Source organism: Ambystoma mexicanum, chromosome 11 (genome assembly GCF_040938575.1).
Source record: "Ambystoma mexicanum isolate Mex_15411 chromosome 11, UKY_AmexF1_1, whole genome shotgun sequence".
Lineage (NCBI taxonomy): Eukaryota > Metazoa > Chordata > Amphibia > Caudata > Ambystomatidae > Ambystoma > Ambystoma mexicanum.
The window spans coordinates 1,015,225,605-1,015,244,608 of record NC_090934.1 but is presented as its reverse complement, the minus strand read 5'-3'; the positions used below and the strand labels follow the sequence as shown (position 1 = coordinate 1,015,244,608).

General features: G+C 45.6%; 1 protein-coding gene across 1 annotated transcript in view; it reads left to right on the top strand.

The window, feature by feature from the left end:
* NOX5 (NADPH oxidase 5) overlaps positions 1-19,004 on the top strand; it is a 420,178-nt gene that overhangs the window by 33,195 nt on the left and 367,979 nt on the right. Inside the window, exon 2 of the mRNA XM_069624234.1 lies at positions 12,725-12,848. Within this exon, the coding sequence (XP_069480335.1) occupies positions 12,729-12,848 (120 nt within the window). The 5' untranslated portion in view covers positions 12,725-12,728. The remainder of the gene's footprint in view (positions 1-12,724; positions 12,849-19,004) is intronic.

The window sequence follows — 19,004 nt, the reverse complement described above, 5'->3', positions numbered from 1 at the left end:
CAAACTCCGGATCGAACACGCGAATCGAGTATACTTCTTCACGCTACCGGAGGAAGCCTCTAAGTTTATAGATGAACATTTCCCAGGCTGAACAATACTCACATCGATATCTTCCATTGCTTATGCCTTACTCCAGTGGTCCACACGCTGTACTTTTGTTCTACCACAACATGCTCTTATTGCGGGATAGCCACCATTGAGCCCTAACCCAGAACTGGGGCGGTCTCACGGCGTCCCGCCTTTCTGGTTGCGGCACTTCGTGGACTCCTGGGCCGGAGGGTTGCTGCACATTTCGTCCTGTTGACGTTATGATTGTGAATGTTTATGTCACTGTTTTTTAAGCGATGCATCTGTGGGTGTTGGGTTGTGATGCAGAGGGAACTGACTGCTGATCTGAGGGCGTCACTGACTTCACCGTCAATGAGTCCTAGCTATCCGCCACAGTACACCCATTGCCCGCTCGATTATCCTGAAACACTGTGGTAACCCCTAGTTACTGATATTTGGTCTGAACACATACACCATCCCATTCTAGCTGTTCGGATGGTTGCCCCATATTTTTTTGCTATATTGGTCATTATTGATGGTCGTGCCTTCCCCCCCGCCCCCCCACCGCGGGTTCATCCCCGTATGGGACTTGCTCTCATTGCCAGGCATTAAGTTTATCCTCAAATTGCCTCAAGGTTCGGAGCATCGCCGCCAGGCCGACGTACAGGCCCCCCAGGCGTTGATGCCAGTGTTTTCGACTTTATTGGTTGTATGTGGGTTGTTCATCTCTCTGATTGGGGGAGGGATGTGGGAGGGGGTGGGGGGTAGGGGAGTTAATGTTAAAAAAGGCTTGGTAACTGCAGAAAAGGTAGAGTTCGGGGAACCAGGGTCTCTAGGCCATTGCAAGTCTGTCGGCAATGGGGCCCGCTTATGGGGAGCACTGTTCCATCCACCGGTGTATTTCTATGTCTGCTTTGAGTGTGTCGAGTGAGGAAACCCTTACATTCCTGAGTTGGAACGTGCGGGGGCTGGGGAACTTCAAGAAAATGAGATTGCTACAGCTCCAGGCTGAACGGCATGGGACTAAGATCCTGTTTCTCCAGGAGACACATGCGGTAACTGATCACTGTGAGAAGTTTGCTAAAACATGGGGACCACAGAGATACTATACTTCCTACTCCACACAAAGCCGCGGGGTTATGACCCTTATTCACAAGAGTATTAGATTCATCCCCATTGCCACGACAATAGACCCTCTGGGCAGATATGTCTTACTCCATGGCATCCTACAGAATAGGGAAGTGGTCCTACTAAATATCTACGGTCCCAACATCGATGATCCTGAATTTTTCACACATCTCACGTCCCTCCTAGATGGCTTCCCGCTGATACCTATTCTCTGGGGAGGCGATTTTAATACAATATTCGATGTGGATCTCGATAGATCTGGTTCTCGTCCCCGTCACCTCACTAGGGCTGCATATTCTACACTATCTTCACTCCCTCGCCTGGCCCTGTTTGACGCATGGAGGCTTCTCTACCCTGACTCCCGCACCTTTTCCTTCTATTCCTCGGTACATGATTCCTTCTCTCGGATTGATAGATGGCTAGTCTCTGACACACTCATAGGGCACATCTCAAGCTTGTCGATTCTCCCCAGGACTCTCTCCGATCATTCACCAGTAACTATTACCCTATCCTGGGGCTCAGATCACGATCGTTCTAGACACTGGAGGATGAAACCACTCTCCCTCCTTGACCCGGTCTTCGGTTCGGAACTGGAATCGGCAATTGAGGAATTCTTTGAGATCAATACCGGCTCCGTCTCATCACAAGCCTCCCTCTGGGAAACTTTTAAAGCCTACATCAGAGGCATCGCCCTCTCTAAAGAAAATGGCATCCTTAGAACCATCCGAAGAGAAATTGCTGAGAGCGAGGCCACGCTATCCGTGCTGGAGGCCCAATATGCATCAAATCATACTCCTGATACTCTTGCATTGATCGGCACGGAGCTGGACACCTTCCGCGCTCTTGCGGACCGAGAGCAGAGGTTTCTTGACAACCCCGGGCTAGCGAGGAGATACGGTGAGGGTGAGCGCCCATCTCGTCTTCTGGCTAGGCTTCTTCGCCGTGAGTTTGGCGCTCCTCTCATTCCTGGCGTTGAGAGACCTGATGGATCCCTAGCTACTTCCCCCGGCGATATCAATTCAGAATTCCTCTCCTTCTATCAATCCCTTTATGCTAATGCGGATAATGCCACTATAGCAGAAATAGACGTCTTTCTGGCCAAGCTCCCTCTGTCGGTTCTTTCCCCCGATACCATCGGTGCCCTTGAGAGTCCATTCACGCTCTCGGAACTCTCGGAGGCCATAGACTCCCTCTCATCTGGCAAATCCCCGGGATCGGACGGTATACCGGTTGAGTTCTATAAGCGCTACAAGTCTCTTCTACTTCCTCACCTGTTCGCGCTTTGGGAAGAATCGTTGGAGGTGGGCCAGCTCCCTCCTACGCTCCGCGAAGCCATCATAACTGTCCTGTTAAAACCTGGTAAATCCCCCACGCAATGCGGTTCTTACCGTCCACTTTCGCTAATCAATTGCGACGTTAAAATTTATGCTAAGCTACTCGCTTAACGTCTGGCCCCCTTCATGCAACATATCATTCATCCAGACCAGGCGGGGTTTATTCCGGGACGCTCTACCTCCCTGAATCTCAGGCGTCTCTTCAATATTATAAGCAGGGTGAGCCCGGACGTTCACGCTGTTGCCGCCACGCTCGATATGAAAAAAGCTTTTGATTCCGTCTCTTGGAGGTATCTTTGGCGGGTACTTAATAAATGTAAATTCGGCCCCACATTTCTCTCCTGGGTCAAGCTGCTATACTCAAGCCCCGTGGCCAGAGTCCGTACCGGGGACCGGTGCTCTTCCCTCTTCCAAATAGCTAGAGGTACTAGACAAGGTTGTCCCTTTTCACCATTAATCTTCGCTGTAGCGCTGGAGCCGTTCGCGGATATGCTTCGTCAATCTCATTCCCATAGAGGTCTACGCACTGCCGGGGTCTCAGATATAGTTTCCCTATATGCTGATGATGCTCTGCTCTTTATTCGCTCTCCTGAAATCAATCTTGCCCCAATCCTGGAGGATGTTGTTCTTTTTGGCCGTATGTCTGGTCTGACGGTAAACTGCGCTAAACCAACTCTCTTCCCGCTCACCCCCGTCACTCTCCCTCCTCCCGATACTCTTGGATTCACTTGGGCCCAAGCTGAGTTCACCTACTTGGGTATAGTGGTGTCGCGACATATCGATTTGGTTTTCGAGAAGAACTATCAAGCATACCTCACAAACCTCATGCAAAAAATTCCGGGGTGGGACAAACTCCCGGTTTCACTGGCAGGTAGGGTGGGAATACTAAAGATGGTGGTACTCCCCCAGCTATTGTATAGGTTTATTAATATCCCGCAATGGCCGGGTGCTGTGTTCTTTCAGACACTGACACGCACCCTCAATACTTTTCTCTGGCACTCTGGTGCAGTCCGCCTCAAGCTAGAGACCCTCGCTTCTCCGATGGAAATGGGTGGCTTCGGTGCACCCGACTTTCTCAAGTACTGGCTGGCAGCCCAGCTTCAACACATCGCACACTGGTTCAACACATCTGACCCCCCTCCCCATGTCAGATTAGAGAAGTTATCGGTTGGTGACCGAGACATCAGATCCCTGGTGATCACACCTATGCCAATGGAATCGGGCTCATTAGACCCGTTGAGATGCACATCCCTGGCTTTATTTAAAACATGGCAATTACTGGGCACCACCCATCCCTTCCATGGTAACTTCCCGATCTGGAACTTTCTCCCGGGAATCCCGCAGGTCCCCCCATCGGTTGTTCGCACATGGGCTGAGGCAGGATTTGAATTGCTTCGAGACATATTTGTAGATGGTAATTTCACGGAATGGCCTGACCTTCCGCCGTCCCTCAGACAGCGTCCCTCAGTGTGGCTTCAATACTCATCCCTCCGTAGAGTCCTCAAACATAAGTATCCATGCTTCCCAGCTTTACCGCCGGATGAGCCGGCGATCACTGAACTGACCTCTCCTTTCCCTATGAGGGGGAAAACTTCCAGACTATACACCCTGGTACAATCCAGATCGCCCCCTTCTTTTTCTAAATTAAAGCTCGCCTGGGAGTCTGATCTCGGAGTGGAAATGACCGAAGACCGTTGGTCCCAAATGTGCTCACGTATCCAGAGGGTCTCCTTCAACTCCCGTTTCAAGTTAATTCAATTTAAACTACTCCACAGATACCATTACACCCCAATCAGACTGCACCGTATTTCTAATAGCCTCTCCCCTAGATGTCCTAGATGCGGCCACGACGGTGCTGACTACTTCCACATGATCTGGTCATGTCCCCGCCTTACCCAATTTTGGGACACTGTTTGCTCCACCATCTCATCTATTCTGGACCACCCTATTTCCCCTACCCCAATGAAATGCTTATTCCATGACTTTCCTGACCTGCACCGAGATTCTAGGAGACTGGCCGGCCTCTGCATGCTTCTGGCTGTGCGGGCAATACTTCTTTGTTGGCTCAGGCCTACCACCCCGACTCACGCACAGTGGCTCAGAGCAGTCACTTGGGCCTCCGATACTGAGGAATCATGGGCGGTACAACAGCCCACCTGCTCTAGACCCAGGAACATCTGGCTCAAGTTCCGAATATTTATGTCCCCCCCTGACACCGACTCGGGTCCTACATCCCCAGCAGACTCTTCTCGTCAATCCCCTGCAGCCCCTTGAACGGCCCTCCACCGGGTCTTGCGTAGTCCTGCTACTCTCCATTGCCCGCGGGGCGTGCCCCGCTACTTGCTATGTGATTATGTGATGGTTTAATTGTTTGATGTTATATGCTCTGTTTGTTGCTCGCCTGTTTCTGTGCTACCAAGCTGTAAAAAATAAAAGTTTTAAAAAAAAAAAAAATCAATTGAAAGATCCAGAAAATCAATATGAATTTGGCTAGCGGTGGAAGTAAAATGTAAACCCCAATCATTATTATTAAGGAAGGAGACAAATTCAAGCAGTAAGTCTTGTGTACCAGTCCAAATCAAAATAACGTCATCTATGTAACGTTTCCACAAATGAATGACAGGAAGATAAACAGAGCTAACAAATACAAATATTTGTTCAAAGAAATGCATGAAATCATTAGCAATAGCCACACTAATTAATTGCTTAAAGTACTCATTGTTGAATACGAAAACATTATCCTGCAAAGTAAATTTCAAGAGCTCCTTCACCATTTCAATGTGATCGAAAAAGGATGCAGAAAATTCACGAAATAAAAAATCATCACTTTGTAATGCTTTTGAATGATCTATGGAAGTACATAATGCTTTAACATCTACCGTAACTAGCCAGCAAACAGTTTGAAAATTCTAATTTTCCAATATTTCTAGTGTGTGCATTGTATCTCTGATGTATGTAGGCGTCTTGAGTACAACTGGTAACAAGAATTTGTTAATGTAGATAGATATTGGTTCTAACACACCACCACCTCCACTGACTATTGGTCTCCCTTCTGGAATGTCTACAAATTATTTGTGAATTTTAGGATGGAAATAAACAGTGGGCATAAATGGCCCGTCTATGGTGAGAAAATGCAGCCAGTAAGCAAACCAATTTTGTGCCATTTCAAAATTAAATTATTGGCTGCTGCATGAATTGCTTGCAAGGGGTTATTAAGAAGAATGGAATAACAGCCAACAGAGTTCAGGTGACGCATTCCCATAGTAATATAATCATGTTGGTTCATGACAACAACATTTCCACCCTTGTCGGCCTCTTTAATGATTAAATCAGGATTGCCAGACAGATGTTGGATTGCTTGAAACTCAAGTTTATTGAAATTGCACTTGGAAATAGATTTATGTGTCTTCCAATAAATGAATGTCCTTGATGACTGCCTGATAAAAGGTATTGATGATATTGTCAGGAGGGAATGAAGGAGAGAATTTAGATTTCCTTGTAAATTCCTTAATACTGACATTTTGCTGAACAATATCAAGTTCCTTTAAGACCTGTGAGACACTTATTTGGGATTGAGGTACTGCGTCATCAAGAGTCATGAGTGGTGAGGAGTTTGCATTGAGATCTGAGACGGAGTCGGTGTAGGTGCTGGAGGTTTGTATTTTCGTACCTGTGTTGCAAAAAATGTTTTTAATTTTAGTTTGCGGATAAACTTAAAGAGATCAATATGAACATCCACAAAATTGTTTTTGGCTGAAACAAAGGAAAGACCCTTGTTGAGAACAGACATTTCAGCTGAGGAGAGCGGATGTGAGCTAAGATTAGTAATTAAGTTCACGGGTTTTGATTGGTCAATTGTTGTTGAGACATTGCTCTGTTTAGTCTTCGAGAGGGTGGTGTGTTTTCCACTGCCTTGGCCTACCACCCCTTGTGCCCCTGGTTGTATGCCTGGGATTGTAATATTTGTGTAGACTCGCGTCTGAATGCGCACTTTTTTTGCTGCTGCAATTCGATTGCCCTTTTTGTAGCACCTGAGTTGCTCCAAAAAAGGCAAAGGACCTGTTGGAACCAATGCCATGGATTCTGAGTCCACTAAATCATCTTGATCAGTGTCATGTGAAATAGAATCGGAAGGGGTAGGATTATTGAGATTGGATGTGGAGGGGGTCTGAGGCTCAGAGTCACTATCTACATCTGAACTAGCTGGAGTAGAGGCGAGGCTGCTAGATCTAGATCTGGAAACCTCGTCATATTTTGCCTGATAGGTGTACATTTTCTCGATTTTTCCCATTTTCATCTCATCTTGATGTTTGCGTAATATTTCGTACAGTGTTTTAAAATTCTTATCAATCATAGCATTGGGAGCATCAAATAGGTTGATTTGTTCTTTAAGTTTGTCAATTTCAATGACTGTACGGGAGTGCTCGCGTGTGGCATGTTCAACCAGTAATTCCAACATTTTATTGGAACTGGTGGTAAGATTCGTTTCCCATTCAGACAGAAGGTCTGTATCTAATGGATCCTCAAAATCAGGAAGAATAAGAATTCTTAGACCTCAAGGTATTTTTTGTTTATGCAGATAGTGTTTCAGAGTCGTTTTCTCCCCAAATTTGTTAATTTCCTTAATGCTCAGTTTCTCTAATTTGAAAAATAGTGATCTGAGATCAGTTTTAGCACTATTGAGTCTTTTAAAGGGATTCAATGTTGAGCCCAGTGGGGCAAATAAAGCTTTGATATCATCATCGCGTGTAAGCAAATATTCGGCTGCTTCAGCCATAATACAGCTGCTGGGTGAGGTGACTTAGAAGTAAAGGGGAAGCAAGTTGGCAGGAAAAGTCACAAACCACAGCGCTTGTATAAAGCAATTTAAACAGAGAGCAACAAGGCTGCAGCTATCTGGGGAGTGTGGATATACTGCCAGTATAATTCCACTGTGGTGAATCAAATGAATGCAAAAAGAAGCCACATTAGACAAAAAAGGGGGCACACAAAAAATAAAAGTTTGTGAATAATTTGGAACAATACCGCATTTGGTTGATGTTCACTAGAAGGTAGGTATCCAAGTAAAAAAAACAACTCTTTGCGACTCCTTTTCACGCATGACTCCATTATTTGGTGCTTTTGTTTTTTATTCTAATACGTTCTCAAGATCTTTTTCATGCATTGAAATAGCCCTTTCTCTTCCCTCTTTTAGCATTACCGCATTAGCGAAGCTTTGAGGTATGCATATTTTATTTATCCATTACTATATTGGATGTTGCAATTTGGGCAATTTCCCATAGTTCATTTTTCTTTTTTAGAGTTGTCTTGACATTGTCCGTACTACATAATTTCAAGGTCCTTCACCAAGTCAAGGTTATAATCCCTTTGACTCGTGGGGTCTCCAATACAAGTTGTACTAATATATACATTCCTTTTCCTTGCTATTTATTTAAATGGCTGTGCTTTGATTGCGCTGCTGCAGTCTTTTGGTGTTGCACAATTGTAATTTATGCATCATTTGTTTTCCCTTTCCTCTTTTCTTTTTCTTTTTTGTTTTTTTTTACTTGGATACCTACCTCTAATGAACATCAACCAAATGCGGTATTGTTCCAAATTATTCACAAACTTTTATTTTTTGTGTGTCCCCTTTTTTGTCTAATGTGGCTTCTTTTTGCATTCATTTGATTGTTAATTGTATCCATGCAAATTGGTAAATCAACCACTTGTTCCTGTCCCTGGATGCTATACCATTTCTTACTTTGCTGTTATCAATTGATAGTGTTGCAACTGATATTATTCTTTAACACTGTATGTTGTACAATCTGTTTTCATTTTTGATTTGTAACTTATGTCCAATACCAGCCTCAGATGAAGAGCTGTTCAAGGCTCAAAACACGTGTCAGGCTGTTTCTTGAATAAATCCCTTGGACTTCATGCTTTTATTTGCAATCTTTCTTGGCGAAGTGAGACTGGGACTTGCTTGTGTTTCATACATATCCTGGGTGCCAGGATGCTAGGTGTGCTGGAAATGACTGGGACCACCGTGCCCCATGATTGGTCCACATCTGGGATGGCTGTATGTGAGCAGATCTCTCATTGGGTCCTCTTCGTTTTGGCGCAAAGGTGATGCTGGATAAGAGAAGGCATTTTACACCCATTCCAGGTCGATCTCTTGAGTTCACACCGAACTTATGATAGGAGTCAAGTATCCTGCAACCATGAAGCAGAGCCGAGGAACCACTGGCAACCCACTGGAAGGTTTGGCACCCTGTGCCTGCTGTCGTCCTGTTAGACCCCCTGGTTCTGATCGAACCTAGAAGGTCTGCAATGGCACTTTGATGCATTGGAATAGTGGGACTAACTATTCTTGGCACCTCCAACTTAACCTGTAAGCGAGCCTTTTTTGAAGTGTTCCTGGACCGCCCAGTGAACTGACCAGCTTGCACAGGACCTTTGCCCTGGAACCGCCACCGTCTTGAGTTGACACTTGAACCTTTGAAGACTGTAACCTCTAGGTATAAGGCACTCTCCTGCCGAGTTTCGTATACCTAGCTATCCTAGGTCTGGAATTAGGAGGGTACGCCTGAATCCGAGCATATGCGGACACCGTGCCGCCCAGCTGTAGTGATGAACTTTATGGGTGTCTTGCTGCTGGCCCCCCTTTCCCCTTAGACTTGCTGCAGTGGAATTGACCTGATCCCTTCATCAAGAGCAGAGAAATCGCCAGTGTCCTACCACGGAATCATCCGTGGAAAGCAGCCCCTGAAAGCCACAGAGCCACGCAATTGCAGGATTTGAACCTGCAACCGAAGTGGACTTGACTGACGAAGTTTGGGCTCGAGTGCGGCGAAGGTCGGTGAGTTCTTGCAACCCTTACCGGTGGCCCCTGGCGCATCTATCCATTTTTATGCACGAGTGTCCCATGAGCGCCACTCTTATTTATCGAGGTAGCCTGTCCTACCGACCTATTCCCAACTCTTGGATCCTGCTCAGCCCTCTTGGGGAGACCCTTCTGGAATAGTGGGAGCTTATTCTTCACTGCCTCACCCACCTCCTTGAGTCACCACAGCCCCTGCAAGAAACCCCGTTTTGGCCCAACCGCACGATCGCGTGCACCAGCACCGAAAGTACTTTTGAGCAAAATGCTCCACTCATCTTAGGGATTGGACTGCCTCTCAGTTAGGGTTTGAAAAGTGAAGGACTGCCTAAACGATATTTGCACTGTATGATCTCTTTCTTTGCAGGTTGTGGACCCATACTGTGCACTATTCCTTTAGGCCATTGCTGACTGTCTATATGTTTAATAGTAGTGTTGTGTTGGTTTAGTTATTACTGCTGATATTTGCTTTGTGTTTGATTGAAAAGTCCTTTAATAAATGTATATGTATTTTTGATATATAAACCTGAGAGTAATTTGTAGTGTCATTTACTGTGTGTGCTCACTGTGGGCTTTCGATCACCCTCACCCCTCCTGAGACCTAGACTTGACCGCCCGCCGCCAATGCTACCTTGATTGGTCTGGCTTGCCAGAAGGTTACCCTGTTCTAAGAAACTAGGTTGGCCTTCTGAACCTCTGCCCACGAGGTCAGAGTTCAGAAATCCATTTTTAACAGGGAACAATCTCAGATGTACAGGAAAGTAATAACAGCAGCACTTGACAAGGGAGGACTGAATTGTCCTAAACATATTGAAATATTTCTAAGCCTCTGAGTTACGTGTTTTAGGTGAATGGTGTAAGGTAACGGCCTCCGAACAGCTGTGGATAATGGATTCAGCCATGTGTGGTTCCCAATTCTGTCATGCTATATTGCTCTCAACACGCTTTTGTCCTCGGTGATTGCATGTAAACTCTGTAACAAAATCTGTTTTAGTTGTATGGGATGATTTGTCGTCAGAGCACTATTCCCTGGTTCTTTTCAGAGATGGAAGGATTATAGGGAATTGTGAATTTCTGATATGTGTGCAAATTGTCAGATTAAATGCGTCCTAGAATGGAAAGTTGAATTTAGCCTGTGGGAATCAGATCGTACTGCAGCATTGGGTCTTGAATCGCACTTCAATGGAGGCAGCCACTAGATCACTCCTGCCCCTGGTATGTTTCTTCTTTATAGTTTCTCTTCCAGAGGATGTACCACTGGAATTTATACGATTCTTCAATCTTCATCTCCAGAGTTACCTTGGAAATATATTTAACATCGACAGAGTGTCGTAGACAGAGTTATTCCTGAGCAGGAGTGGAAATGTACATGGTGGGGGTGGCTGGGAATCTACATGTTTGCAGTATAGGAAACAGACCCAGAAGCTGATGCTATATTGGCATATGATACCTGGTTAGTTGGCAAACGTTGCGCCTAATTCCTCTAAATACTGCTAGAGGGGATGTGCCAGGGAAGGTTCTTTATTGCATATTGGTGGAGCTGCCCATTGGAAAACAGAAGGAGGTCCCCGATTGTTCTGTGGTAACATGAGCTGTGGCACATACTGCCCATCGAAAAAGGGCAGGCAACATTAGTGATAACAAAGCTGGATTTTGTTAAGATATCCAGCAAAAGATTAATTCCTGTGCATTTTCAGACGATGAATCTCTTTTTTTTCATAGTATTTCTCAATCTTGCTCTGTTATTTTCTGGGACCAAGCAATCAGGAGGCATTTAACTGATTGTCTCTTTGATTTTGCCACTGTAGTATCCATATTTTTGTGGAGCTAGAATGTTTTCCTTTTGATGATCCCCTGTTTTCTTTTTCGTTTCTACAATTGACCTCTGTGGGTTGGGGTGGGGGGAGGGCTTAGAGGTTTAGGGGTAGCATTCACTATGTAATTGACCTTTAAAGTTCAATAAAATGTATCTTTCTGAGAAAAGAAACTGCCACTCGATAGTATATACATACATTACCATAATGGTCTTCTTCCAATACAAATAGTTTCCTGAGGCAGGTGTTTGTTCAAGAGACCATTTTACACTTTCAAATGCCCACGTGCATTTTTCAATCCAATTAAAATGTCACCCTTTCCTGACCTTAAAGCCTCTATGCACAATTCAACTCCAAACTAATAATAGTGAGGTAAGCAGATTCAAGAGCCCAAGTTGGCATTTAAAATGTGACCTCACCTAGCAGTGAAAGTGTAACTATGTACACATGTCACAGGAAGTATCCTTGCTGGGGCATGTTGTCTCTAGTGACATGGAAAAACAAAGGGTGATGGCTAGAAGGTTTAGAATTCATCTCCACCTCTGGCATTGCTCGGGGCAATCCTCCAAACCATCATTCTTTAGCCTGCCAAGCATTAGACAAAGGGGAAAGACCATATGCAAATCAAGCTTGTTCCGAACCCAAAAGGGGCATTCCAGTCCAAACTGCTAGGTAACATGCCTTCTACACGAAACCACAAACATCCCCAGACATGTTTCGGCCTCATTGGGTGTCATCAGTGAGGAGTAGCTTGCATCTCTAGGCCCAGCAGGCTCTATACCTACGTCTGGGCATACCTGCCCACTCAGTCCCACAAAAGGTGATGGCTGGAAGGTTTAGTGATTTGGCAACCCTAATTATAATATAACATTCAGTATAACAATTAGTGAGCCTCACTTTCATTTAAGAATAATTGGGCCCTGTTCAGATGTGCTCCAATCATCCACCTGGGCAATAGAAGAGGTGTGGCTATAGGCTGCGGTCCTTGCAGAAGCACCCATCTGTTAGTGTTACCATACTTTACATGGCCAGAATGACCCGGAGAGGTGTGATCAGCAGCTATTGGCCATGAAGGCCAGCCCAGCGGTGTGCTCCCATAATCTAGGTGGTTATGAGACTAGCTGTATTGGTAGATTAAGGTAAAGTGTCCAAAGGAGTAGTCTGAGCAGATTGGTCTGGTGAAGGGACTCTGAACTGCTATCATTTATTAGACCAAAGGGGCGGTGTGGTGGATGCAGTGGCCACAGTCCAGTTGGGTTGACGTAGGGTAACTTATATTTTCAACCAGGTTGAAAGTGGCAGATATCATTTCAGGCTGTGAGTATGGAAGGGTGTGAAGACTGGAGACTCCAGTCTTCTGCAAGGCAAGGCCACAGGAGGTAGTAAAATAGAGTCAATGCAAACTAGACAGCAGAAGGACTTCCATGCTCCTTATGGCCACAAGGTTTTCATTAAGTGGGTGTCATTCACTACAGTCCAAGGGGCCTGGCTTCATAGGTTGTGTTTTTATCACTCATCACCTCTCTGTCTTCTATTTCTAGCACCATGAGTATCGACGACGACACTAAGTGGCTGGAATGGGTCACCAAGCAGTTTGAAAGCATTGCTGAAGAAGGGAAGGAAATCAGTCTTGGAGAGTTCAAATCAGCACTCAAAGTGAAAGAGGCAAGTTTGTGATATTTGTTTGGCAGCTGGTGTTCATTTAAATTAATCTACAATATTGACAACCTTGCAATGTATGTGACAGCATTTTCCATGCTGATGTAGCCATTGGGGCAATGTACATTACATAGTGTATACCTAGGTCAGAAATGACCACAGCAGCACAAATCTGTGCTCAAGCATTGGAAGAGCTCCACAAAACAAGTTACATGTCTCCAACAGTAGTGTGCAGCTGGAACATTTCCTGTTTGAGCTTCCTCTCTCGCATCTACCCTCTGATGGCCTATTTATATGACCCATCCCTAAAACCTCTGATATACAGCAGCTTTCCTGTGACTCACTTTCTCAGCTCTCCCTCTGTCTCTCTATATACGTGAGCTATATGTCATCTGCTACATATCTAAAGATTATGATGACTTGCTAGCATTTTGGTTTATGCTTCTGACTCACTCTATAATTAACCAATTGCTATTACTACTTATATATGTGAGCTATATTTTCTGACTCCCTAGAAGTTCTCACTATACCTCTGGTATACTTGATATCGGAGTTTCCCTTTGATTCGATAGACCATGTATCTTCGAACTCTTTAAATGCCTGATGCAATCCTTTGTTGTAGCTGGTATCTGAGCTAGCCCACTGCTTCCCTAGATATCAGAGCCTTTCCCCTGGCTCATTAGATATCTGAGCTAGCCTCTGGCTCTCAATAGCCATGCTATCCCTCTGATCTAATAAATATATTAGTGTTTTCCACTGCTGATTAGATATGTGACCAACCACTATCTCTCCCTAGATATCAGAGCTAATCATTTGATTACTTTGATTTGTGGGCTAGTCATCTCACTGCCTAACATTCTGAGGGAAACCCCTGATTCGCTGGACAGTTATGCTAAGTTTCTGTCTACTATCGGTCCTTCCTACCTCCCCAAGCTCCTTAGATATCCCTTTGACTTCCTTACTGATTGAGATAGAACAAGTACGGGTTTGCCGATCTGAGTAGCACCAAAGATGGCAGCTCTTTCCTTCTGCTTTGAGTTCTCGATGGGGCCCTGTGATGCTGAATTGCCCTTTAGGGGTGAAGAGGAGTGCATGAGAGATAGCGAGGAAGAGCAGAAACACTGTTGAAAAACATTTCATGGTTGTTAACTGCAGTGGATGGACTAGCGTGGACCAAGCCCCAGAGTGGCAGAAAGCAAAATGGCAACATAGTAAGTGTGACACCTGATTGGTAAACCAGTGGCAGTAGATGTGGGAGGCCCTCCTTCATGTAACTGCAGTGGAGCTGTGAGAGGACATTTATACAGACATAACAATAACTTTACCTACCACTGCTGTGGACTTGCTGCTGGCAGTAAACTGGAGCCGCTTCTTTTAAAATCTGCTGGGAAGAGACTGAGGTACTGGGGGCACCAGGGAACTGCCAAGCCACTGTGGACTGTCCCTCCTCAGACTCAGCATTGTGCCAGATGGTGCTATGTGGTATTTTCCTGAAGTGATGAAATGGCTGAAAAATCCACAAAAGTGACACACAGGACGTCTTTACTCTGCATCACAGACAACTAGGTGAGATAATCCCCATGGGGAGGCCTCACAACTAGATGACAAGATGGTTCATGGATTTAGTAACTATTCTTTCCAAAGTTATGTAAAATCAGGAGTGTATTTAAGGCTTGGTTGCTCTACATCACCGACCTCAGGTGCTCTCATTGAGTGTCGTCACAGAGGTGTGACTGGAGGTGGAGACTGCAACCCGTGGGATACTTGGGGGCCCCTGTGATCAGTAGGGAATGTTGGATAGCCACCATGACCTTCCCGAAGCCTGTTTGTTCATTTTATCAGTAGGACGTGTTGGTTAACCAACAGGACCTTCCTGAAGCCAGTCAACACATGCCTACGGCAAGTGAAAAACAAAGGATGTGTATAGTTATTTACGGTCAATAAATGAAACCCCTACTTGGTCCTAAATATCTGTCACGTCTCATGTGTTTACTCTACCTTTAATGTTTTTACAGAAATCAAGATGATAGCCCATATCCTATTACCGCAGGTTACCCACCTTCAGCTGGTCTGGAAAGGGAAGGTTATGTAGTGGTCCCTGTCTGGCCTGGTGGCAGTGGCCTTCCAGCAGGCCTGGGCAAGTACACATGGTCTACATTTTGCCTCAATTCCCATGGCCTCATGAGTGTAGTACCCTGCCAAAATATTCTTGAAAGGACAAAAGAGTTCCTACAATAGAGTATCATGGAGTTGGGTGCACTGGGAAAAGAGTACCAACACTGAAGAAGTTGTTGGGGAGCATTACCTATGTCTTCTTTTGTGATGCCATGCTGTCCGAGTTAGGAAATCGCAGTGCTTTTTTGTATGCCGTTTCTGTAGCAATCTTTTGTTTGACCGCCTCTCTCCTGTTCAGAGGTAGGAATGACCATATGTGGTCATGCATCTCCCTGGTCTCTTCCCAGAGCCCAAGAAGGGCAGCTCTACGGTTTGGCCTGAGTCCATATCTAGGCCCTCGGTGATGTCAAACATATCTTTGAGCTAGTTATTCATGATTGGATAACCTCTGTGTGAATGCTGCATTTCTCTTGATATGTGGGCTGTGGTCAACCCCAGTCCAGCATTTTGATTATTGATGGAGGTTTGAGAGCCACATGACAGTCAACCACTGCAACCTGTATATGAGGCACCCAGAGCACCAAGAAGGTTGCTGGGAATGTTGCTGTAATAACCATTGCCAATGACAGGTTTCAAATGATACTGCGCTCCCGTCTCTTACCAGCGGAAGTCTGTGTAGGCATCTCCCGCCTTTAATCCAGTTGGTACAACTGATTCCTTATCTCACGTCAACTTCGGTGCCTTCCTGGATCTGGTACAACATGCCGAAATGTAGATAGATATGTAGGACATTTGTAAAGTGCACTACTTGTCTCAAAGTAGGCATCAAGGCACTCCGACATCGGAAACGTATGCACATCCTGAGTCAGCGTCCCCTCTTTTGTCTGGACACAGAGTGTACCTTCAGTGCTGCTCACTTGCTGGCTGCATCATAGCTCATCCATTGCATTGCTACAAGGCTGCATTAGCTTGTCAGAGCTGAGTCTTTGTCCTTGCGGGTTCACCCTGTGATTGCACATTACCAGTTGCATCGTCTGCCCTTCTCCAGCTTCATTGGACACGTAACTAGAGGTCATCATTCATCAGGATCCTTAATTCAAGCTACAGGCATTTTTCTGTGACCTTGAGACTTCAAGTGGGCACTGCAGCTGTCACCTGTGAAACGCAATCCTGAAAGCTAAACTCACCACTGCACCCAGAACCTCTGGTACTTCTTTAGTGCAACCTTCAGCATTAGTAGTGTGAAATGGTCAGGGTTATGCCATGTTAGGTGAGGGGGACAGGGACCACTCCCAACCTGTGGTAGGAGGCTTATTAGGAATAACGCCAAAGCCAGCCCTGTCCCAGATGAGAGGAGGAGACTTTGGGGAATGGTGTGCTAGCAGTCCCTGAATCCCCCTCAAGTGCCTTGAATGTCAGTGCGGGTACCACTCCTTGCTACATAATGCCCCCCAGTACTTTTTCTGCTCCGAGTTCTCTTTTGTCTCTTTCAGAACAGCAACTCCCACAGTGCTCCTGTGTGCAAACAAGAAAACCTGGACCAGAAATAGGGGAATGGAATCAAGAACTACAGTGGTATGGACAGGGTTGTTATTGCCAAGTAGAAATGAGATACCCAACACCTGACCTACCAACCCCAGATGAACACGAGGCAAATGGTGGGGCAACACAAAACTAACAGAGGTAGGAGAGACTGCAGGGGAACATGATAGACACAGAATCCCTCCCCAAATGAATTGGCCACACAATTCACCAGCACATGAAAGAAGCCACATGACAAATGAGCAGCCTGGGTACCTACGTGCTACCCTGCAAACAGAGACTGAAAAGGGGGCAATGGTAAGTCAATTTCTTAAAGCTTTTCAACTGTGTAACCCAACCTCTGGGGAAAGAACTGAAGAGGGAGACCTAAACGTAGCCTTTGTTACATCTTCCCCACTCACATCACGGAGACAGAGAAATGAGAGGTGCACATCGTTTATGGCTGCATCTCTTCCATCATCGATGTACCTCAAGTGTGAGAAACGCTACTCATTTAGACAGCCATTCAGACAGTACCCCAATGATGACACCAAGGACATAAACTTGCAGTGGATGGAGCAGGTCGACTGATCGAGACCGCACAGAACCTAATGCTGTCACAAATGAACCATGACATAGATGCGATAGACATGAAACACATATGCATCCTTGCACGAAGCTGCACAAACACTTTAGATTCAATTTCTGACAGACACGAAGAACATGGTTATGACGCCCTTGGCTAGAGGACGCACACACACTTTTACTGAGTAGAAACATGGAAGTCGCATACACATACATAAACCTGCTTGCTGACATTACACGCAACTAACATGGGAGGCCATGTAAATCAAAATGGAGGCCACGAGCGCATTGAAGTGAATGGAAGACGCTGAAAGGATTTTAGAATACAGAGAGGCAGGTATGCTGAATTCCTAGAAGTGTGCAGACCATGTTTCCAGTGCTGTTACTTTGCCCAACCTTGTCAAGGACACCGAAAGGGACACGTTGCATATTAGCAGATGAGATAGGACGTCTGCATGAGTAAAAGCCGAAAGTCCTCATAAATACAGGCAGGAGAAAGTCAAATTTGTGGTCCCTGCACACGTGATCGAGACCTGGGCCACAAAGCCTATTCATCCGAGCTAGACAGGGGCAGATGTTCCCAGCTGACTGAAAGCAGGGTGATTCGAAAGAAATACCAGGTTCAGAGCTTAAATGTTGTGTCTCAAGGCCTAGACGATTGGAGATGGTAACTTATCGGGAACATGCAGCACCGTTGGAGTCGTTCTGCCTACCTTGAAAAGTTGCACTTAGCTGGTGCCCTTCCAGAGCGCCAAGGCTGAGAAGACACTCCCTGACAAATCCTCTCTCACTTTTCACGTTAAGCTCACACTTTGTTGCAAAGCCCAATTGCAGTACACTAACCTGAGATATCATAGTCGCAACATATAGAGGGTGGTCGCAGGAGGAGCCACCAGATATGCTCATCCAATCCCTGAACCAATACCCTATATATCCTATTCATAGTTGACCTTACTAACCAAGCCCGCTCCATGGTAGGTTTTCATGATGTATTATTATTTCGTGATGCCATACAGAAACAAAAAGGGCTGGCAAGCTTGAGATCGTTGGAAGAAGTTATGGAGAATTGCTGTATTGTCTATTGCTGAACCCCTTCATAAGAGCTCCCTAATAAAGCAGTTGAACGTTGTTAGATTGTTGAACTTCTCTGTTCCTGAGTGCTGGGGATTTTCTCGGCCCAGTTCCTCTTGCTGATAATTAGGGAGATTAACGAGTCCCTCGGCCTGTAGTTTAGAACAGGTTTATATTGCCAGATAAAGTCAGGTCAAAGCTTCAGCCAATGGAAGTGGAAGGGAGTCAGAACTAGGAATAGAGCACTATAAAAGAGGAAGGAATGTAGTGTAGAGAGTAGGTTGAAGGGGTGATGTCAGAAAATGTGGAGGTGGACTAAGAAACCAGGCAGAGGCCGGATGCAGGAGCAGAGTGCTGAAGAGTCAGTGGCAGATTTGGAGCACAGCACAGGTGAGACATTGATTGTTAGAGAGAATGGTACTGTTTGTATGTGATGTTGTGTGGGAAAGGGTGTGCAGAAGGTGACTGAGAGAGAGAGAAAGAAAGCACGCTAGAGAGAGGGGGCAGAAGTGTAGTGGGACATTAGAGACAGAGAAAGGGAGTGGTAGAGAGAGGGTATGGTAGAAGGCTTTGGAGAGAGTGCAAGGAAATAGTAGTGGTGAATGTGGGTATTACAGGAAGGGGAGGTAGTGTGGCAAGATTAGGGTATAAAGGTATAGATAAGGAATTGTGTGTAGGAGCATGGAGAGGAGTGTGAAGAGGAGAGGCACAAGTAGAGTGGAGAGGGGTGTAGAGGGGAGAAGAGAGTAGACTGCAGAGTTTAGTATAATGGAGAAAGCAGAGGAGAATCAAGTGGAAAGAGTAGAGGAGAGTAGAGAGATGAAAAGAGGGGCAGGGAAAGAGGGGCAGAGAGAGAATGTGAACATTGGA